The 17,674-nt window shown below is 44.6% G+C and overlaps 1 protein-coding gene and 1 long non-coding RNA gene across 2 annotated transcripts; one reads left to right on the forward strand and one right to left on the reverse strand.

Annotated features, from left to right (window-relative positions):
- Positions 1–766: 766 nt before the first annotated feature.
- Positions 767–10,367, forward strand: LOC311014242 (uncharacterized protein). Its single transcript, XM_084010722.1, has 5 exons — positions 767–902; positions 3,554–3,778; positions 5,525–6,142; positions 7,418–7,575; positions 8,898–10,367. The coding sequence occupies exons 1-5, from the start codon at positions 836–838 to the stop codon at positions 8,940–8,942; spliced, it is 1,113 nt and encodes a 370-aa protein (XP_083866848.1). The 5' UTR covers positions 767–835; the 3' UTR covers positions 8,943–10,367.
- Positions 10,368–12,718: 2,351 nt separating this feature from the next.
- LOC311014623 lies at positions 12,719–15,426 on the reverse strand. Its single transcript, XR_014597282.1, has 2 exons — positions 14,670–15,426; positions 12,719–13,391 (listed from the first exon to the last, which is right to left on the reverse strand). It is a non-coding gene; the product is annotated as an uncharacterized lncRNA (long non-coding RNA).
- Between the last annotated feature and the right edge of the window lie 2,248 nt (positions 15,427–17,674).

A 17,674-nucleotide genomic window follows, 5' to 3' on the forward strand; every position in this document is an offset into this window, starting at 1 on the left:
ATAGAGTATAACTATAGGCTCGTCAGACTGAAGTCACAGCAAAGTCCCGAAAGTCATCTAATGATTTCTGATATGTCTGGATTATATTTATGTTATACATGTTGATCAAAAAAGAATAATCATGATCATCAACAAAGGCAGTGCAACATATTATATAAATATAAATAAAACAAAAACATATATATATATATATATATATATATATATATATATATATATATATATATATATATATATATATATATATTATATATATATATATATATATAAATAAAGAATACACATAATTAAATAAAGACTAAAAAGACGTAAAGGCTACATCAACGTTAAATATGAAACAGCAACGACGTAAACACATATATCCTTTTTACGGGCACGAGAGCAACATGACGTAAATCCATAACGTATGGTTTTTTCTACGTCATTGTTTGTGTGTAATACCGAAGTTGTGTCTTAATACTGACACGAGCGTCACGGCTCGGAGACAGACCCGCTGACTTCTGCGAACAGAGAACACGTGGCAGAGAGAGAGAGAGAGAGAGAGAGAGAGAGAGAGAGAGAGAGAGGAGAGAGAGAGAGAGAGAGAGAGAGAGAGAGAGAGAGAGAGAGAGACATACACTCCTCCTTCAGTCCCTGCAGCCACGCACACACACTGGCGGAGCTGCTGTCTGCTTGAACAGGAGCTGCCTGGGATTTCCAAAGCGACCTCCCCCCCTAAAAGTCTGCTACCGGCCCGTGGACGAGGGAGGGAGGAAGGAGAGTCCGACACGAGACGAGGGGGACGTTTGTTGTTTTGATTCTATTTGATTTTTGGGGAGGTTATTTCCTCACAGTGATGGAGACCAAACTGTGTCTTGCCCTTTTGTCGCTGCTGCTCGTTCACCTGGGATCCGCTGTCCACGGTGGGTACTGGTTTTCATTCCATCCCGTCGGCTTGTTCTCTGGTTTCCAGCTTGTTTCGTTTGTGCGAGAAATGGTCTTGGTTCATCTCTCTCTCTCTCTCTCTCTCTCTCTCTCTCTCTCTCTCTCTCTCTCTCTCTCTCTCACACACACACACACACACACACACACACACACACACACACACACACACACACACACACACACACACTGATCTCACCTGCCTCCAGGGGCACCTGTGGTGTTTTCTAACCCCACACAGCTGCTAAAGTAACTTCTCAGTCACTTTTCTTGCTTGTGAACATTTTTTTGTGTTGGTGTGTGTTTTTTTTCTTTCAACCCTACTTGAGATCAGAGGCAGACGAACTCTCTGTCTGTTCAGCCTGTCCTACTTGTCCCAGCAGCCTTCACCTTTCACACCACTTCCCCTTCCTCTTTCAGCTTGCATCACACTCCTCTCCACACATCCTGTGTGTGTCTCACTCTCACCCACGCTCTTACCTGTTTACGCCGTCCCCCCCCCCCCCCCCCTCTTTTTTGCCCTCCCACCCATAAAAAAGGAAAATGAGACTATTGACATTTGAAAAGAGTTTTATTGGGCAGAACTGTCCCGGCAGCTGAAATCCAAGTGAATAGAAAGCAGCTGGGCTCCGCTGGAGGACATTTATAGGCTGTAAATGAGCGGGGGAAGTACATTGTGATAAATGGCACCTCTAACTATGTGCAGCGGCACACTGTCACTTCACTGGGCTCATGCTAATTGGCTCGCGTCTGTTGTACAGTGTGCACACTTTATGAGCAGATTTATAAAGCCGTGTATCTGAATAGACACACAGTATGGAGACAGAATCAGCACTTTGGACTACAACTATTCATTAATTCTTCTGTTTCTGTCGACGGCAGAGCAAACCATCAATTTTTGTCCAAAAGAAGAAATCCCCTGAGAAAATGTAAAAATATCCAACTTTTTCTCAGTTCTTACATGTTATGTGGCCAAAAGCCTTTTTTAGGTTCAGACTTAACCTCTAAATAATCAGGAACAGGTTTATACTCTAACTAACTGTATATGGTGAGTAAAAAAAATGAATTTAAGTCTGTATCACACTGCACAAAATTGAAAATAATATACAAGCATTAACATTTATTTATTTTTCCATTTTTATTTAACCTTTATTCATCCAGGATAGTCACATCAACATAGCGTTGACATTAAAAAGTCCCTCAGACCTTTTAAACAAATGGTTGAAATGGTCTTGAATCTTGCTTTTAAAATCTTACACGCTGATTAAATATTCTGGTTTAAAGTCACTCACCAAGCTGAGGGAGCAGAAGAACACTGCAAGCACTCTGAGGGATGACGCACATCAATGTGACATAAATAGAAGAAGAAAAACATCCCCGTTATGACCTTTGCTTTAATGTACATTATATACGTCTTAAAGTGGAAACAAGTTAATAGTTCAAACTCATTTATTGTCTGTTATGTTCTGAAGATGAAATCCACTCATATGTCATACGTATCGCTTATAAATTAACCGGAGGAAGCAGCCCTGGTTCCATATGAACCAGAGTGTGTCCTCCTCTAACACATGTGTAGTATCTTTAGAGCCCACGTGGGCCGGCCGCGGACCATCGACACAACACATGACGTAGTTGAATAACGGCGGTGAACTGTTGCATAATCAGACCTGGGCCCCCGCAAGAGACGTGACCTGCTGCCTGAAAGGTCACGAAACGAGTTCACATGAAAAAAGAGGCAGAGTTGGAGGCTGACGGCTGACGGCTGCTGGCGGAGCGGCGGTAGGCTGGCGGGGTTCAGGAAGCCAGAGGAGAGAGCTCCTTCTCCAGGTACATGCCACTTTGGCCTGGAAGGCAAGGCGCTGTGATATCTGCTGAGAGGAGTGTGCAACACTGGAAACAGTGCTTCCCTTTATGAATCTACTACACACACACACACACACACACACACATACAACATACGACTCCAGAGTTTGACCTGCGCAGCTCTAATGGAGCCAAAGGGAAGGAACAAGGCCAGTATTATACGGCCGAGCAGGCTATTTCTGAGCGCGTCTGTTTTTGCATCATTCGGAGTTCAAACGGGGCTCTCTCTCTCTCTCTCTCTCTCTCTCTCTCTGTCTCTCTCTCTCTGATGAGCCCAGTGAGTTATTACGCCGGTAATGGAAGGCATGGTGGCGGCGTGTTACTGAGCGGTAATGACATTACGTTACAACAGAGCTCTGGTCTGCATCAAAGGGAAGCAGGTACGGAAACGAGGGCTCGAGACAGTTAACAAAAAAGGAAAAAGGTTGGTTCTGTGTCACCGGGGCTGGAGTCCGTTATCACGCCGGGTGAAATCAGAGTCAGCCTCGTCCCGTTTGTGTTGTTTTATATAAGAAAGTTTGATGGGGATGCTAGTGTTCATTGAGTGGCTTCCAACCCGGGGGTCAGGTCCCCCAAGAGGTCCCTTTTTGATTCCTTTTTACTGTTTTTCCATTGTTTTATTTATTGTAGCTACTGTTTTTATCGGGGTTTGAATTTGACCTGCTTTTCGTTTGACCTCGGCTTCCTGTCGTCACATCGCCTGGGAGCTCACTTTTGCTTTGCTATACGACCACTATCAATGACCACTATCCAAATTTGACTTCATCAGATGGCAACCACACCACCACCGCCACCACCACCTCCTCCTCTTCAGTAAGCGAGGCCCCCGCTGCAGAGCCTCTGCCTGGTTCCAGCCTGCCGGACTCCATCGGTCACGTTGCTGCCGCACCGTCACCAAACGACACAAATCCACATCCCAGAGGCGGTTTGATCAACAACGCGACTACAGAAGAGGAAACCGTCTCCGTGACACCGGAGCCGAAGAGAGTTAACGGTAAATGTTAATCCTGCGTTGTTCTGTCGTAGGAAACCTAACGGCTGACTGATTGTTGTAGGCGGTTTGTCACACTTCACAATCAGAGAGTCCAGCATGTGAAGTGTGACAAAGCAGGCGGAGCTATATTTAACAAAGTCCTTATCTCTGTTTTCCATGTCCAGAAGTGGGACACTCCTTGAGTGGCTAACGTCGGCTTAGCCTAGTTTAAAAAAAAACAACAAAAAAACTACTGGAGCACAGAGATCTGATGGTTTTACATGCAAAGTAAAAATAAAAGAGTAGAAGTTCATTCAATGAGTCTGTTTGGGGAACAAACGGAGGGTAAAATATACTGAGAGAAAAAGTCGGTCGGTGTTGAGGAGAGAAAGTGATTTAATGCTGTGTGACTTTTCACAAGGGGGTGAGAAGGTAGACGTGAAACAGACACACACACACACACACACACACACACACACACTCTCACACACACACACACACACACACACACACACACCGCTGCTGGTTCACACTTTAGACTCGCAAACATGTTCACAGACAAGGCACATTTTTAGGCTCTTAGTTTATTCTGTGTGGGGGAGAACAGTTGAAAGTACTCCTAGCTTGTACTCAACTGTGATATAATACAAAAAGAAATATTCACGATAATATCGTCACGGTGACAGACTCCTCCCCCACACTTTGATTGAAATCCATTCGCCGAAAAATAAATAAACACAAAACCAGGCGACAACTGCCAGTTCTGGGAAGTGAAGCCAACGCTGAAGTGCCTTAAACTTCAATCCGTCCAGTTTAGCTGTTGAGACACGTCACTGAAAAACAAAATGTAAAGAGTTGTCCTCAAGGGACCATGAATGATGAAAATGTCATGCTATCCATCGAGAAGATACTTCGGTGTGGACAGACAGACCAACGCTGCCGTCCATGCTGCTAGCGTGACTAAAAACCACAGAAATAGCTGCTTCCACAACAAAATGCCCCTTTTATAATAATCCACAGGCCATGAAATCAGCGGATTTCATCAGGACTATTTCTAGGGTAGAAAGGAGTTCCGGGAAATGTTGTGTTATATTTCAAAGCTCTGAGCATCACAAACTAAACTCTCTTGACTTCCATTGTGTCGGGGAAAGAGGAACATCTTAAAACCTGAAGTGATCCCCGTGGCTATGTACCGCGAGAGGAAGTGAGCACATGTTTATTTTGGAGTATTTATTTAGGTGGACCCAAGGAATGATATCTCAGGAGAGCCGAGGTGAAATGAAAAATGCCCTTTTAACCCTTTTAGATCACGTCTCTGCTCTTTTGTGCATTCATATGCTGAAGAAAATCCCCCAAACCTCCCAAATTAGTCATACTTTGAACTCAAAATCCAATATTTATTCTAACCTTCCTGGAAAACAAAATACGAGGCGTGCTTACATCAGCAATTTCAACCAATGACATCATGACTTCCACCCATCAATCGATCTACGACTTCAGCTCTGCACAGATTAGAGAAGGTCGTGAACGATCAAATCCAAATCACTGGGAGGTACGGTCACCATACACTACAGCTCGACTCTAAGGGAACATCTACTTGGTTTTAAGGGTGAACTAATTAGACTTTGGTGGTCAGAGGTCAAAGGTCAGGGCCACTCTGACCTCATGTCCGCACCATTCTTTTTTTTTTTTTTTTTTGGCCACAACTCAAGAGGTCATTACGGAATGTAACAATTTTGAAACAATGTTGTCTTTCTCTTTGTGCAGACTCCCACGTCTCCCCCTCGGAGACCGCCGTTCCTAGAGACGACGGGAAACTTACAAACCAGTCCACGCCACAGCCTCCAACTCCTCCTCCCCCCGCGTCTCACACCCCCCCTAACACCACCACCACCACCACCGCCGCCGCCGCCCCCAAACAAACAGCTCACAACACCACTGAAGACACGCAGACCACCACGCAGACCACCATGCAGACCACCATGCAGACCAGCACGCAGACCACCATGCAGACCAGCACGCAGACCATTATGCAGACCAGTATGCAGACCACAACGCCAACCACCACACAGACCACCACACAGACCACCGCGCCGGCCACCACGCAGACCAACACGCAGACCACAAACGCACCGCATGTTACATCAAACTCATCCACTCTCATCCAAACACACCTCCCCACTTCCGTTCCCACGCCTGAGCCAGCAGGGACCGAGACCACCACGACCACCGCCCGGTCCACTTCGACACCCGGCACCAGCTCCTCTCGAGGGGCGCCCGCCTCCGAGTCCACGACGCTCACGCCTCCGCAAGACGCCCGCGTCCAACCCTCCACCCAGGCCAAACACCACGACGACCCCTCCCAGCTCAACGTCGGGGGCGACCGTGAGTACACAACGTCTTCTTGTCTCCCCATATTTACAGATCCAGAATTGGCTTAACAACAAAAGGCGACGCTGTTCTGTTGTTTTCCAACACAAGCCAGTCCTCGTCTCTACACACACACACACACACACACACACACACACACACACACCACCCCCATCCATCTACATCTTCTACAAGCGCAGTCACCACCAAGCACTCCACAATTATGGCTCTGTTTGGGAAAGAGACAGAAGCAGTCATGGGACTCGAGGCCTCAAGAATGCTCTGTTTTCTTTCATTTTTCTGTCTCTCTCTCTCTGTCTCTCTGTCTGCTCACTGTCTATCCTACACCTCCATGTCATCGCAAAGGAAGGGAAAAATCTTCTGGGTTGACCAGCCTGCTCGGATACGGTTAAAAACATTAAAAAAAAAGAAAAGAATCCTCTCTCACTCTGTGGTTTTATTAGGCCACGCTTGGAACATCGCCTCTTTCCATTAGCCAGAGGAACTGGGAGCGTTCACTGCAACCGGAGGATATGTTTTAAAAAAACACAAAAAAAACAGCTACGTTTACTAAATAGTTTTCCATAGCAACATCCATTTACTGGAATCAGCGCCAAAAAACGCTGACACAAACTCAGAGAACGCAGAGAAATATGCCAACAGATAGACGTCAACAAAGAAAGGTCAAGAGTGATGACGTGAGAGATTAAACAGACTAGAACATACTCTAGACCAGAGGTCTTCAACGTTTTCAGGACCCCCAAGGCTGATAGAGACCCGGTGGGGGGACCCCCTATTACATATCGTATTAAACTGTGTTCCTTATTAATTATAATGTGTAGAGCAGCCTATGTATACCAGTACTTTGTAGTGATGGATGCTAAGCCATTAAAATAATAATTGTTGACAGATTCACATTTTAATTCTATTTTGGCATTTCTACATCACAATTTCACATAATATTAAAGAAACAGGAAGATTTATATTTGCTTATTATAGGTTGTATTCATGTTATGACATATGTTGGACATCAAAATTTTGGATCAAATCATTCCGGGGACCCCCTTCAGTGACTTTGTGGACCGCCTAGGGGTCCCGGACCCCCTGTTGAAGATCTCTGCTCTACACTATAAACCGCTTCATTAAAATGACTCAACGGAGGGTCCAAGTGCAGGAAGAAAGCTTAACATCACCATCCTGTGTTTGACATCCGTGATGAGCGCTGGAGTCTGTTTTCATGGAGGAACTCTTTCTCAAGTGCCTCCTGCCTTTGTTTTGATTTTGTTCCAGCAACGATGGTGCACGACTCCCCCACGTTAGACCCCCTGCTGGCCGGCCTGGTGTCGGCCTTCATCATCACCGCCGTCATCATCACTCTGCTCCTCTTCCTCAAACTGCGCCGGAGAGACAACCGGCCGGAGTTCCGCCGACTGCAGGACCTCCCTATGGTGAGCGTTTCCATGACAACCAAGCAACACTGCTGCCTACAGCGCAGTCCTATAAGATGATATATTAGCAATGGCTTTATTCATTTGCTCATCATTTACAAATCAAGAACAGAACAATTTTCCAAGTTTAGGATTATTATTAAGATCTTTGACCTTCTGGAGAACATCAGGATCAAAATGCATTTATAACTTATTTACATCAAAGTTAAGTGCAAGTGGTCAAAGGTCAAGTTCACTGTGACCTCCTGTCCGTCCCATTCCTGCGAGCGTGATATCTCAGGAACTCTTTATATTTGACTCAAACACACAAGGATGAGCTGATTGATGAACTAGATTTTGGTGGCGAAAGATCAAAAGTCACCGCAACCTCATAAAAAAACATGCATGTTTATATGCTAACTGGATAAAACGACTTGGATCTCGACTGCAACTTCACTAGTTGGCGGAGAGATGAGGTTTGATGAGGATGTGTTTTTGTTCAGTGAGATTCATTTCCACATCAATATATTTTTTTATTCTCACAAGTACTTTCAGACAAAGAATGGACATTATTTGGCCAAAATAAGCGGCATCCTTTTTTGTTGTTTTCCTGAGCTGCCTCGAGTGGTTTCTGCACCGTCGCTGGTATTGAATACTTTTAATGCAAAATATTCAAATTTGAGTCTTTTTCGAGTCGTTTATTTGTCACGCCTCAGGTGAAGACCTTCGGATGAGAATATTGATACCATTTACATTTCTATGTGAAACATATGAAGCTACAGCCAGACGTTGGTTGGCTTAGCTTAGCACAAAAAACGACAGTTGGATCTAAGGCAACGTTAAGGTTCCCCGGAGGGCAACTTTTACCAAGCTTTGTTATCTGCCCGTAGCAGATGTCTTGGACACGCCTTTTACAGTCAGTGTTGTAGAGCAATATAAGCTCTTTAGTCTCATTTGTTTGTGTTTGTTGTGTGTCTAGTTGTTAGCTGATGCTATAGGCTACAACAGTAATAGAAGGCTACCAAAAGTAAACCAATATAAACATGGCAACATAAATCACTATCTTGCTGGAGGAGTAATTACTTCTACACGCTCACACACGTTTGTTTGAAATACATCAACTGAAAGAATCCTGGTGAAGTGGTACTGGACGACACACTGTCTCTTTAAAGTGACAAGATTCCAGGATGTTACTGTGCAGAGCCGGGCTAGCTGTTTTCTTTATGCTAAGCTAAGCTAGCTAGCCTGTCGCTGGCTCCAGCTTCATATTGAACAGACCGTATTATAAACATTCGATATGTATACATGTATGTATAATTAGCTGTCTTATTCCTTTTGTGTAGGACGACATGTTGGAGGACACGCCCTTGTCCATGTACAGCTACTGATGGAGGCTACGGCCGAAAAAAAATTTTGCCGCCCGATTGCTCTCCTTGAATCCAGGCTCATACTGCAGTCGAACCCAACCTTTCTTCCTTAATCTGCACCAAACAGAGAGAACCCTGGGTAATGTGTGAGCCACCGTATCTAGATCACCGACACGTAGGGAAATAAGACACAAGATTGGAGCCGCAACGGACAATGAAGATGTCGCCCGTGTTGGTGGTCGTTTAAATCCATTTGAATCCATTCACAAACCAGGTCCACGCCTCTGTTGAATACTACATGCTTCATATTTTTCAGTCCGTCTTTCGGGGTGTGGGAGATTTTTGTTTTCACCACGTTCACACCTTGGGCACAGATTCAGATTGTCCCCCCCAGAATTTCACCTGAGAGCCTAATTCCCCCATAATCAGTCAGTGTTAGTAAGACTCTGACTGAGAGGCCGGAGAAAATAACTCAACATAATAAATTAAGCCTAATTATAGTGTTAAAAAAAAGTTGCACTTTACTTTTTCAGGAGTGAAAAAAAAGACAATTATGTTTGCGTATGAGGGAAAAATGGGAGTTTTGTTTGCAGGTGCAGGCATAGCAGTGTGTGTGTCTGTTTAAAAAGTCCATGTGTGGATTTTTGTGTTTTTTGAAGGCGTGAAAGGGGATATTTAAAGTGTTTTTTCTTGTGTGTGTTTGTTTCTGTGTTGAATGTCCTGCAGCCTTTTGGCTTATGTTACATGTGCAGCGTGTGTGTGTGTGTGTGTGTGTGTGTGTGTGTGTGTGTGTGTGTGTTTCTTTCCTGGAGTGGTGTGTCCAGGAGAGAGTGTGCCTTACACAGCTCTTTATTTGTATACCGTATTTATATTCAAAACAACCTGAAACAAACCTTCGTGATTTACCAGTCATTCCAGTGCTCAGACCCGCGGGCCCGTTTCAACGATTTTAGCCTCGAGCGCGCGCCGTTGCCACAGTGACGGTTGCGGGCCGGTGGCCTTTCCACACGACGTCGGTGCTGTCGATACTACTGAGGGTCGCATCACGCAGAGACAACTTCATGAAACGCAGTCGCGAATGTTAAACATGGCGACCTTGTTCTCTCGGCGTCCTGCTGGTTAAACTGCGCTTCAACCGCAAATGTGCGGGAAGATGTGAGCGGAAATGAGACACGCCACCGACGTCGATAGACCCGTGTTCACGAATTAAAGGACATAAATCAACATCAAATGTCAATGGATATTCCCTCACTTACTGTTTTGAACGCTTGTTTTGCCTTTTTATCACCCATATCTACATCCGGGCCTAAATAATACATTTTCTGATATTAGATATTTAAATAAAAAAAAATGTTTGTAAATATCTTGAATTGCATATTGAGGCTTTGCTGCCAGATGTGGATTATGTAATGTTGCTGTTTTATGATTAAAGGTATTTCGAAACCATCTTGTGCATTTCAGACCTTCATTATTATGATTTATTTAACAAATAAATAAATAAAAACGGGTAAAAAACACACATAGCAAACAATACTATTCGATGACATGACAATTCGCAAAAGGAGAAAAACAGATTGAAAACAAATCAATTGACAAAGAGAAAAATAAAAAAACGAGAAATTGAGTAAAAGTGCTGATAATTTAGAAACTGAAAAACATATATATATATATATATATATACACACACATATATACATATATATACATATATATACACATATGATTGTTAAACACAGTTTTTTTAGTACAATTAATCTCTTCAAACTCAATTATGAATAACAACCAACAATCCACTGATTACAAGAAGCCATAAAAAGTCAAGCCTTTACACATAAACAGACTTTTATTGTTGGAGAGAAAACATTTACTTACTTACAGACCTTCCGTGAATTAACTCAGTGCTTTACAGTGGCATCGCTGCATAATACTTGGCAAATGCAATAAAACTGCAGTAAAAAGGGTCCGACACATCAGCCATTATCTGGCCACAATATCAAATAAATGAGCCTTTTCTTTATTAAATGTCTCTTCAACCACAACACTAACTGCCAGACGAGGAGAGAAGATGTGGGTTTTTAATACTGTCGCGTACCATCAGTGCCGCTAACCGTTTTCTAGAGCGTCTTTTATTGTCAGATAAACTGTGTAGTGTCTGTAATCGCTTTTCCCCACCCAACCGGCCCGTCAGTGGCTCTCGACTGTCTGAAGTGTGAGATCAGAGAGACAGTGGAGGTTGGGGGGGCGTTGGTGCCTCTGGTTTGGTGAGTGTAATGGATTTTTGGATTCCCCTTTGTCTTTTCGCTTCAGCTACATTACCGGGAATCACAACGCCATCCCTCATCAGATTTCCTCTGGATGGATGAGTGCATTACGTCAAGGGGAAAAAGCCCATTAAGCATCCATTACCCCCCGAGACGCCGGAGAGTGTAGCTTACGTATAATGTGTGATCACCCTTTAAAGCTCATTGACAATCTTTAAAACTTGACACAAGTTGATAGGCATCAAAGCAACTTAAAAAGGAAGAAAACGCTGTGTTTCTCGCACAGTTTTAGTAAATGGGGGGCCAGGGTTTAACAACAGCCAAACTATACCAACGTTTTCTTGGAGAATTCAAGGTAACAAAGGGGTGATTACACATTTGCGGCAACATAAACACAACTACTTCAGCACTGTGGGCCCTTGTTCTGCTAACCAGAAGCACAGAGATCAGTGATGCTCTTCTTCCATTGTCGTTGTGTGCAGAGGTGAAAGTGCTGCAGATGTAAACTACACCGTGATCTTACCTAGCCTCAACAATCTGTAATCATAACAACCATAAACAAGCCTATTTTTAAAACTTTCTGCCTGGAACAAAACCATGTGATTTAGCAGACCAATCACAGAGCTCTTGACCCTTTCCCTTCACTGGCAGGACCCATAATTTATCTCCAGTGACTCGAAAATGTGGGTTTCAGAGGGCGTGGCAAAAAAAACAACAACACTAAAGCGTTATATACATTCATGTTCAAATTCAACAGCCCAAGAAATGGTGAAGAAATGAAGCCGATTACAAAGAAATGCTATTTTACAGGCACAAAACTATGCAGCGTCGTGCAAACAGTTTCTCACAGAGACGCTGTCTCACTCTCTATCACACACACACACACACACACACACACACACACACACAGTCTTGCTCAAACAGCTGCCTGTCTGCTCAGTTCCCAGCATTCAACCAGCCTCCGCATGTGGAGACAGTTACAGCAGATTATTTAAAAGAGGATTTGTGGCTATCACGGTCCTTCAGCCCTCGAGCTGATATCTCTAACGAGACGCAGGGAAAACAATGCTGAATCTTCTAGTGGTTTCGTTTCAGCAGAACTGGGCGTGCCACATGACACCAGACGGGTTAAAGAATAATTAGACGAGCGATTGGAAATCAATTTGAACAGAAAAAGAAATAAAAGTAGTGACACTGTACGGTCTCTCCTGAGTCCCTAACATTTCTGTGATTATCACAAGTATCTGTTTAAAAAAAGCAGGTGAGAGTTCCCCTCACTAAAAGAAGGTTTCAGTATGAACTATGCATCACACCCATCGCGTAAGCAGTTATCTACGCCCTTCTGCAAAGCCACCAGACTACACTGGCAAAACAGGAATTATTCCTTGCAAAACAAGGGAGTTGCTGGTCTACGGCATCTTTTAAATCGGTGTATTTAGCTTGTCTCATTGTGTGACTTTGGTGAATCCGAACCAAACTCCCACAATAAACACAAACGAGCTAACGATCCGATCAAGGCAGCGGGAGACCAGCAACCAGTGGAGTCTGGTGACTTTGAAGAGAGATCGGGTGGATATAACGAAATAGCATTCACTTTAACTGATAGTGATTTTCTTTAGGTGTCTAAAATACATTCACGCAGCAGTACGTAGCTTTGCTAACATGTGTGCTGCTGACCACCGCCTATTGTAGTGCAACACACTGGACTCTGGATAAGCACCTCATATAACCCCGCCGCCAAACATCCGAACTATCCCTTTAACAAACTTGTTATTTGTATGCGTCTCTGTTGCCATGCACAGTCTGCCGTTCTTTGTTTCCTTTCCCTCGAGACCACAAAAGGAAATAAGCCATGTGGATGTTATGTGTGTTATCCAGATATTTTCTGGATTCATAGTTGTTTGTTTTATGGAATAGTGCTGTAACTCTAACGTGTACTGATCAGATCAGATTTAAAGTTCTAATACATCTCAGGTAGTGTACTGGAGAAAATGTCTTCATGTCGCTGAATCATATAACAGTCGCCTGTTCAAAGGTCAGAGGTCATCGAGACTAAGGTCGGATGCTAAATCCGGGTTTGCATCTTCATCAAGGAGATCGTCGTCGTCGTCGTCGTCGTCGTCGTCGTCCTCCAGATCTGATCCAGGACCAGCAAAGTCGCTCCGTCTGGACTGAACGCTCAGACGCACTCGTGGTTTCTGATGAAGAGCTGGCAGAAGTGAAGAGCAGAGAAGGAGCCGTTACTGTGTGTGTGTGTGTGTGTGTGTGTGTGTGAGTGATTGAGTGCCTCTTGTGGGATTAGGCTGGAAACATTCAAATGTTTTCCCATAACAACTGTGCACCAGTATGTGTGTGTGTGTGTGTGTGTGTGTGTGTGTGTGTGTGTGTGTGAGGATACAATCGTCAAATTAGCCTGGCTTCATGCATCCAAATCACTCTGGGAAACATTTAGAGCGAGAGATTGTAATCTCTTCCGGGAACATCAACCTTCTGGTACAGTAAGTCTCAGGGGTGAGCAATGCACGCGTTCTCACACACACACACACACACACACACACACACACACACACACACACACACACACACACACACACACACACACACACACACACACACACACACACACACACAAATACACAGGGTACCAAATTTCCAAAGAAATGACTGGCTTTGCAGAAACTGTTGGAGAGGAAATTAGAGCTTTCTTGCTTTCTCTGCAGATGGAAGAACACAGCGAGTCCACAAACGTGTGTTCTCTGTCTTCATCGTGGAAACGTCCTCTTTTGATTAAAGACTGAATACAGGGGGAAACATCTAGCCCTGTTCAAAACCAATAGACTCCCTTGACAAAAACAGCACTTTTTACGCCACAGAATACCGAAGTTGCTGGTCTATGGCTGCCGCCTCGATCTGTTGTGTTTGTTTCTCTTACTGTGACTGAAACAGACACTTTAAAACACGCTTTAAGTCACACAACAAAAACAAACAAACCAATCAAGACATGCTGTTTTTGTCAATGGAGTCTGGTGTCTTTAAAGAGAGCACGGATGGATTTAAGGGTATCAGTTAGAAAGGGCTGTCTGACGGCATTTACAGTTAAAAACAACTCCTAATGTGACTGGCCTATGGCGTCACCATGAGGCTGCAGGGCTACAGAGTGGTGTATCGATCCTCTTGTCTGGCTCTTGGCGAGAGACAAAGACTCACATTACCCAGCATGTCGACCAAGTGTACACTGAAATGGCAAACACAGACGAGTGCTGAGTCAGATCTACTGGGATGAATCAGAGCGAAGTTTGAGCCAGATGTTTGGGCCAGGGAGGGGGAGGGGGAAAACTACACGTCCCATCTTGCTAAAAAACCGACATCAGTCTGTGTCCATCTGGTTCCCTGGGTAACATACTCTCTCTCCCCCTCTCCCTTCCTCTCCCTCTGTACTTTAGTAGCTGTAGGTGCAAAACCAAACCCTGAAAATATTTGTCCTCACCAGGTTCTTTGTCATCCAGCCATGACAGATCATCTGAGCTGACCTCAGCCAGGCTCGGGGTCGGGCTAAAGTCTTCTGAGTCAGAGTCCGCCTCTCCAACTCTGACCCCTCTACTGTGGCTGCCAGGGAGTGGGAGCGGTGACGCTCCTGAATCATGTAGGAAGACACTGTTCAGTGCAAAAACTGTTTTTCATGCACGTTTAATTTTGAGATTTTAAGGCTATGTGGCTTCCATAATATGTCTTCTTTTTGACACTTAAAAGGTGGTTATTTTACTACTTTTTCTATTTGTGTCTGCAGATTTTTCCCAATGTAACCAACCTCATAAACAAACTGCTAATGCAAAAAAATATTTGCCTATAAGTAATCAACTATCTATCTTCTAACAATCTATATTCATTAAAATGTTTGTTTTTAGTGGAATTTTACAATACATATCTTAAAAGGCAGTTTTTTTGTCTCGCAGACTCTGAGCCAGACATCCCACTTCATTAGCACTTACATCCCATCTATATGAAGGGTTTTACAGAGGGGTTGGGATACACATGATTCATCATAACAATTTACCAAAGACAAAAACATGGCAAATATGAGGAGTGATACTATGAGATACCCACTCTCTCTTAAACTTTGATTCTAATATATGAACAAACCTGGTTTTAAAAATATAAATATTTATGAGGTAATACCTCATTGGCATTTTTAAACATACAATATCAGATAAACATGGCAATATCAGTGTATTAGAGTGTGTGTGTGTGTGTGTGTGTGTGTGTATGTGTATGTGTGTGTGGGTGAGCCAGAGAAGACAGACTTGCCCGATGTGTGCGCTGACAGCAGAGGGGTTGGTTGACGTTCTTTGAGAATGAGCCTCCTGACCTCCTCCGTCAGTTCTGACACAGTTGTTCTGTAGGAAAGAATTTAATTGCGACGGAAGTTAATTCACAAAAAAACAAACGCACGCACATATGCACACACGCACACACACGTACCTGATCTGACGGACCTCTCGTTGTGTGTGAGAATACTCGGAGACGGTCTTTGCCAGATCGGTGCTGTGAGTTCTGTAGCTGTCTGTCAGCCCCTCCAGTGTCTGAACAAAGCACACAAAAAGGAAAGCTTAAGGATCTGAAAGAACGGCACACATGCAGAAGAAGCAAACGCCACCTGTGTGATATAATGCGTGTTGACCTTGCAGCTGTGTTCGTACTGTCTCCTGGTCTCTCTGGCCTCCGCCTGCTGGAGGAACACGTCCTCCCCCTGTCTCCCTGTCCAGAGCAACGGAAAGACTTGTGAACAAGACCGTGCTTGCCTCGTCTTTGGAGGCCTACGTTGGGTTTACGACACGTGCAGTCCTGCAGAGTCAACCCCACGGCATGATGCATGCGATGTGTGTGACTCACTGAGTTGCGTTTTCAGTTGGTCCACCTCTCGCCGTAGGTGCTCCAGCTCCTCTCGGCGGAGCTTTGAGCTGAAACTGTGGGAAAAAAGAAAAGAAACCTGAAATTAAAATTCCTCTTCCTCAGGGCAAACTGAAGCTGTTGACATTTTTTTTTTCCAATCTTGAGCTGGACCCATCATCGCGTTTAGTCGGCAAGCTCCACCCCCAACGCACCTCTCCTCCAAGTTGCCTAGAGACGTGGCTTTGGTGAGGTGTCCCCGCAGACTGCTCAGCTCACGTCCAACCTCTCTCCTCCACTGCTCCATCCTCCTCTCTGCTCCTGGACTTTGCCCCCTCCTCGAATCGGCCCTCTCCCTTTCCCTCTCCCTCATCTCCTCACGTAGCAGGTGAACCTCCTCTGGAAAAGACGAGAGCTTACTCAGTTGAAGGGATCCCCCCCCCCCCCCCCTCCTTCCTTTAGCTGCCTTGAGGTCACATCCAAATGACTGATTAATGTCCTCCCATCCTAAGCGTGTTTTTCTGCGGTGTGGGTAGCGTGTAGAGGAAGCAGGGGAGGAAGAGCTTTAGCTGTAGCTGGTGGTTAGGCAACGTTTGTTTACATCAACTGTACATTTATTCGTTAAGCAAACACATTTGTACAACAAGTACAAAGTAATAAAATATGACGTCATAGAATAATGAATGTAAATAAATAAGACCTGCATGTAGGCCGCCGCACACAACAACTTAGGATCATAAGGGGAGAGCTGCAGGCCGAGAGCTGGATTTCCAAATTCTGATGTTTTAATTTTCCTTTTCCAGAAAACTTCCTACCCTGGGGTACTAAGACTGAAAGGTTGACGCCAAAAATAAGCTGCCTCGCTCCGCTTTAACGTAGTTTGGGTGTGATCACACTAAGCAGTGTGGAATCTGATAAGAATTCCTTTCTTCTCGTCGACAATAACAGGGTTCAGGTGTTGCTGTGAGGGGATAACGTGACCGTTGGTTACCTTCTAGTGTCTGGATGTGACACTGCTGAGACTGTCTCTCCCTCTCCACCACGTGCAGCTTCTGGGTGAGAGACTCGATCGCCTTGAAAACACACGAGGAGGAAACAAATCCAATTCTGTAAATGATAACAACGCTATCGTACATCGCATACTGTTATGCCATCGTACTTTGTGGTAACCCTTCAAACGTATGCACACCCGCCGGGCTCGGTTAAACAAATATCCACACACCTGGCTCTGTATCTGGAGTTGTGACTGAATGGTGGCGACGTCTGCCCACTGAACAGCAGAGCCGAGAGACGGCGAAGGCTGTCGGAGGAGCGGGGCTCGAGGAGGAAGAGCGGGAGGGCCCAAATCTGAATCACGAATCCTCTCCTTCGCTGGAAACAAATCTGGAGAGGAAGAGCATGTGCAGAAGGACTAGACTTAAAAAATCTCCTATTGTTTGACTGTGAAGTTTAAAGAGAGGAAATTGCACCCACACGCACAAACAAATGGGTCATTTCCACCTTTCGGTCTTCTGTTCAGAACCCAACAATAGTTCACCCACCTTCTCCTCCTTTGGAGAGTTTCCCTGGTGAGGTCAGCCTCTCCTGTGGACACACAAAAACACT

This window comes from Eutrigla gurnardus, assembly GCF_963514095.1.
Source record: "Eutrigla gurnardus genome assembly, chromosome: 6".
Classification (NCBI taxonomy): Eukaryota; Metazoa; Chordata; class Actinopteri; order Perciformes; family Triglidae; genus Eutrigla; species Eutrigla gurnardus.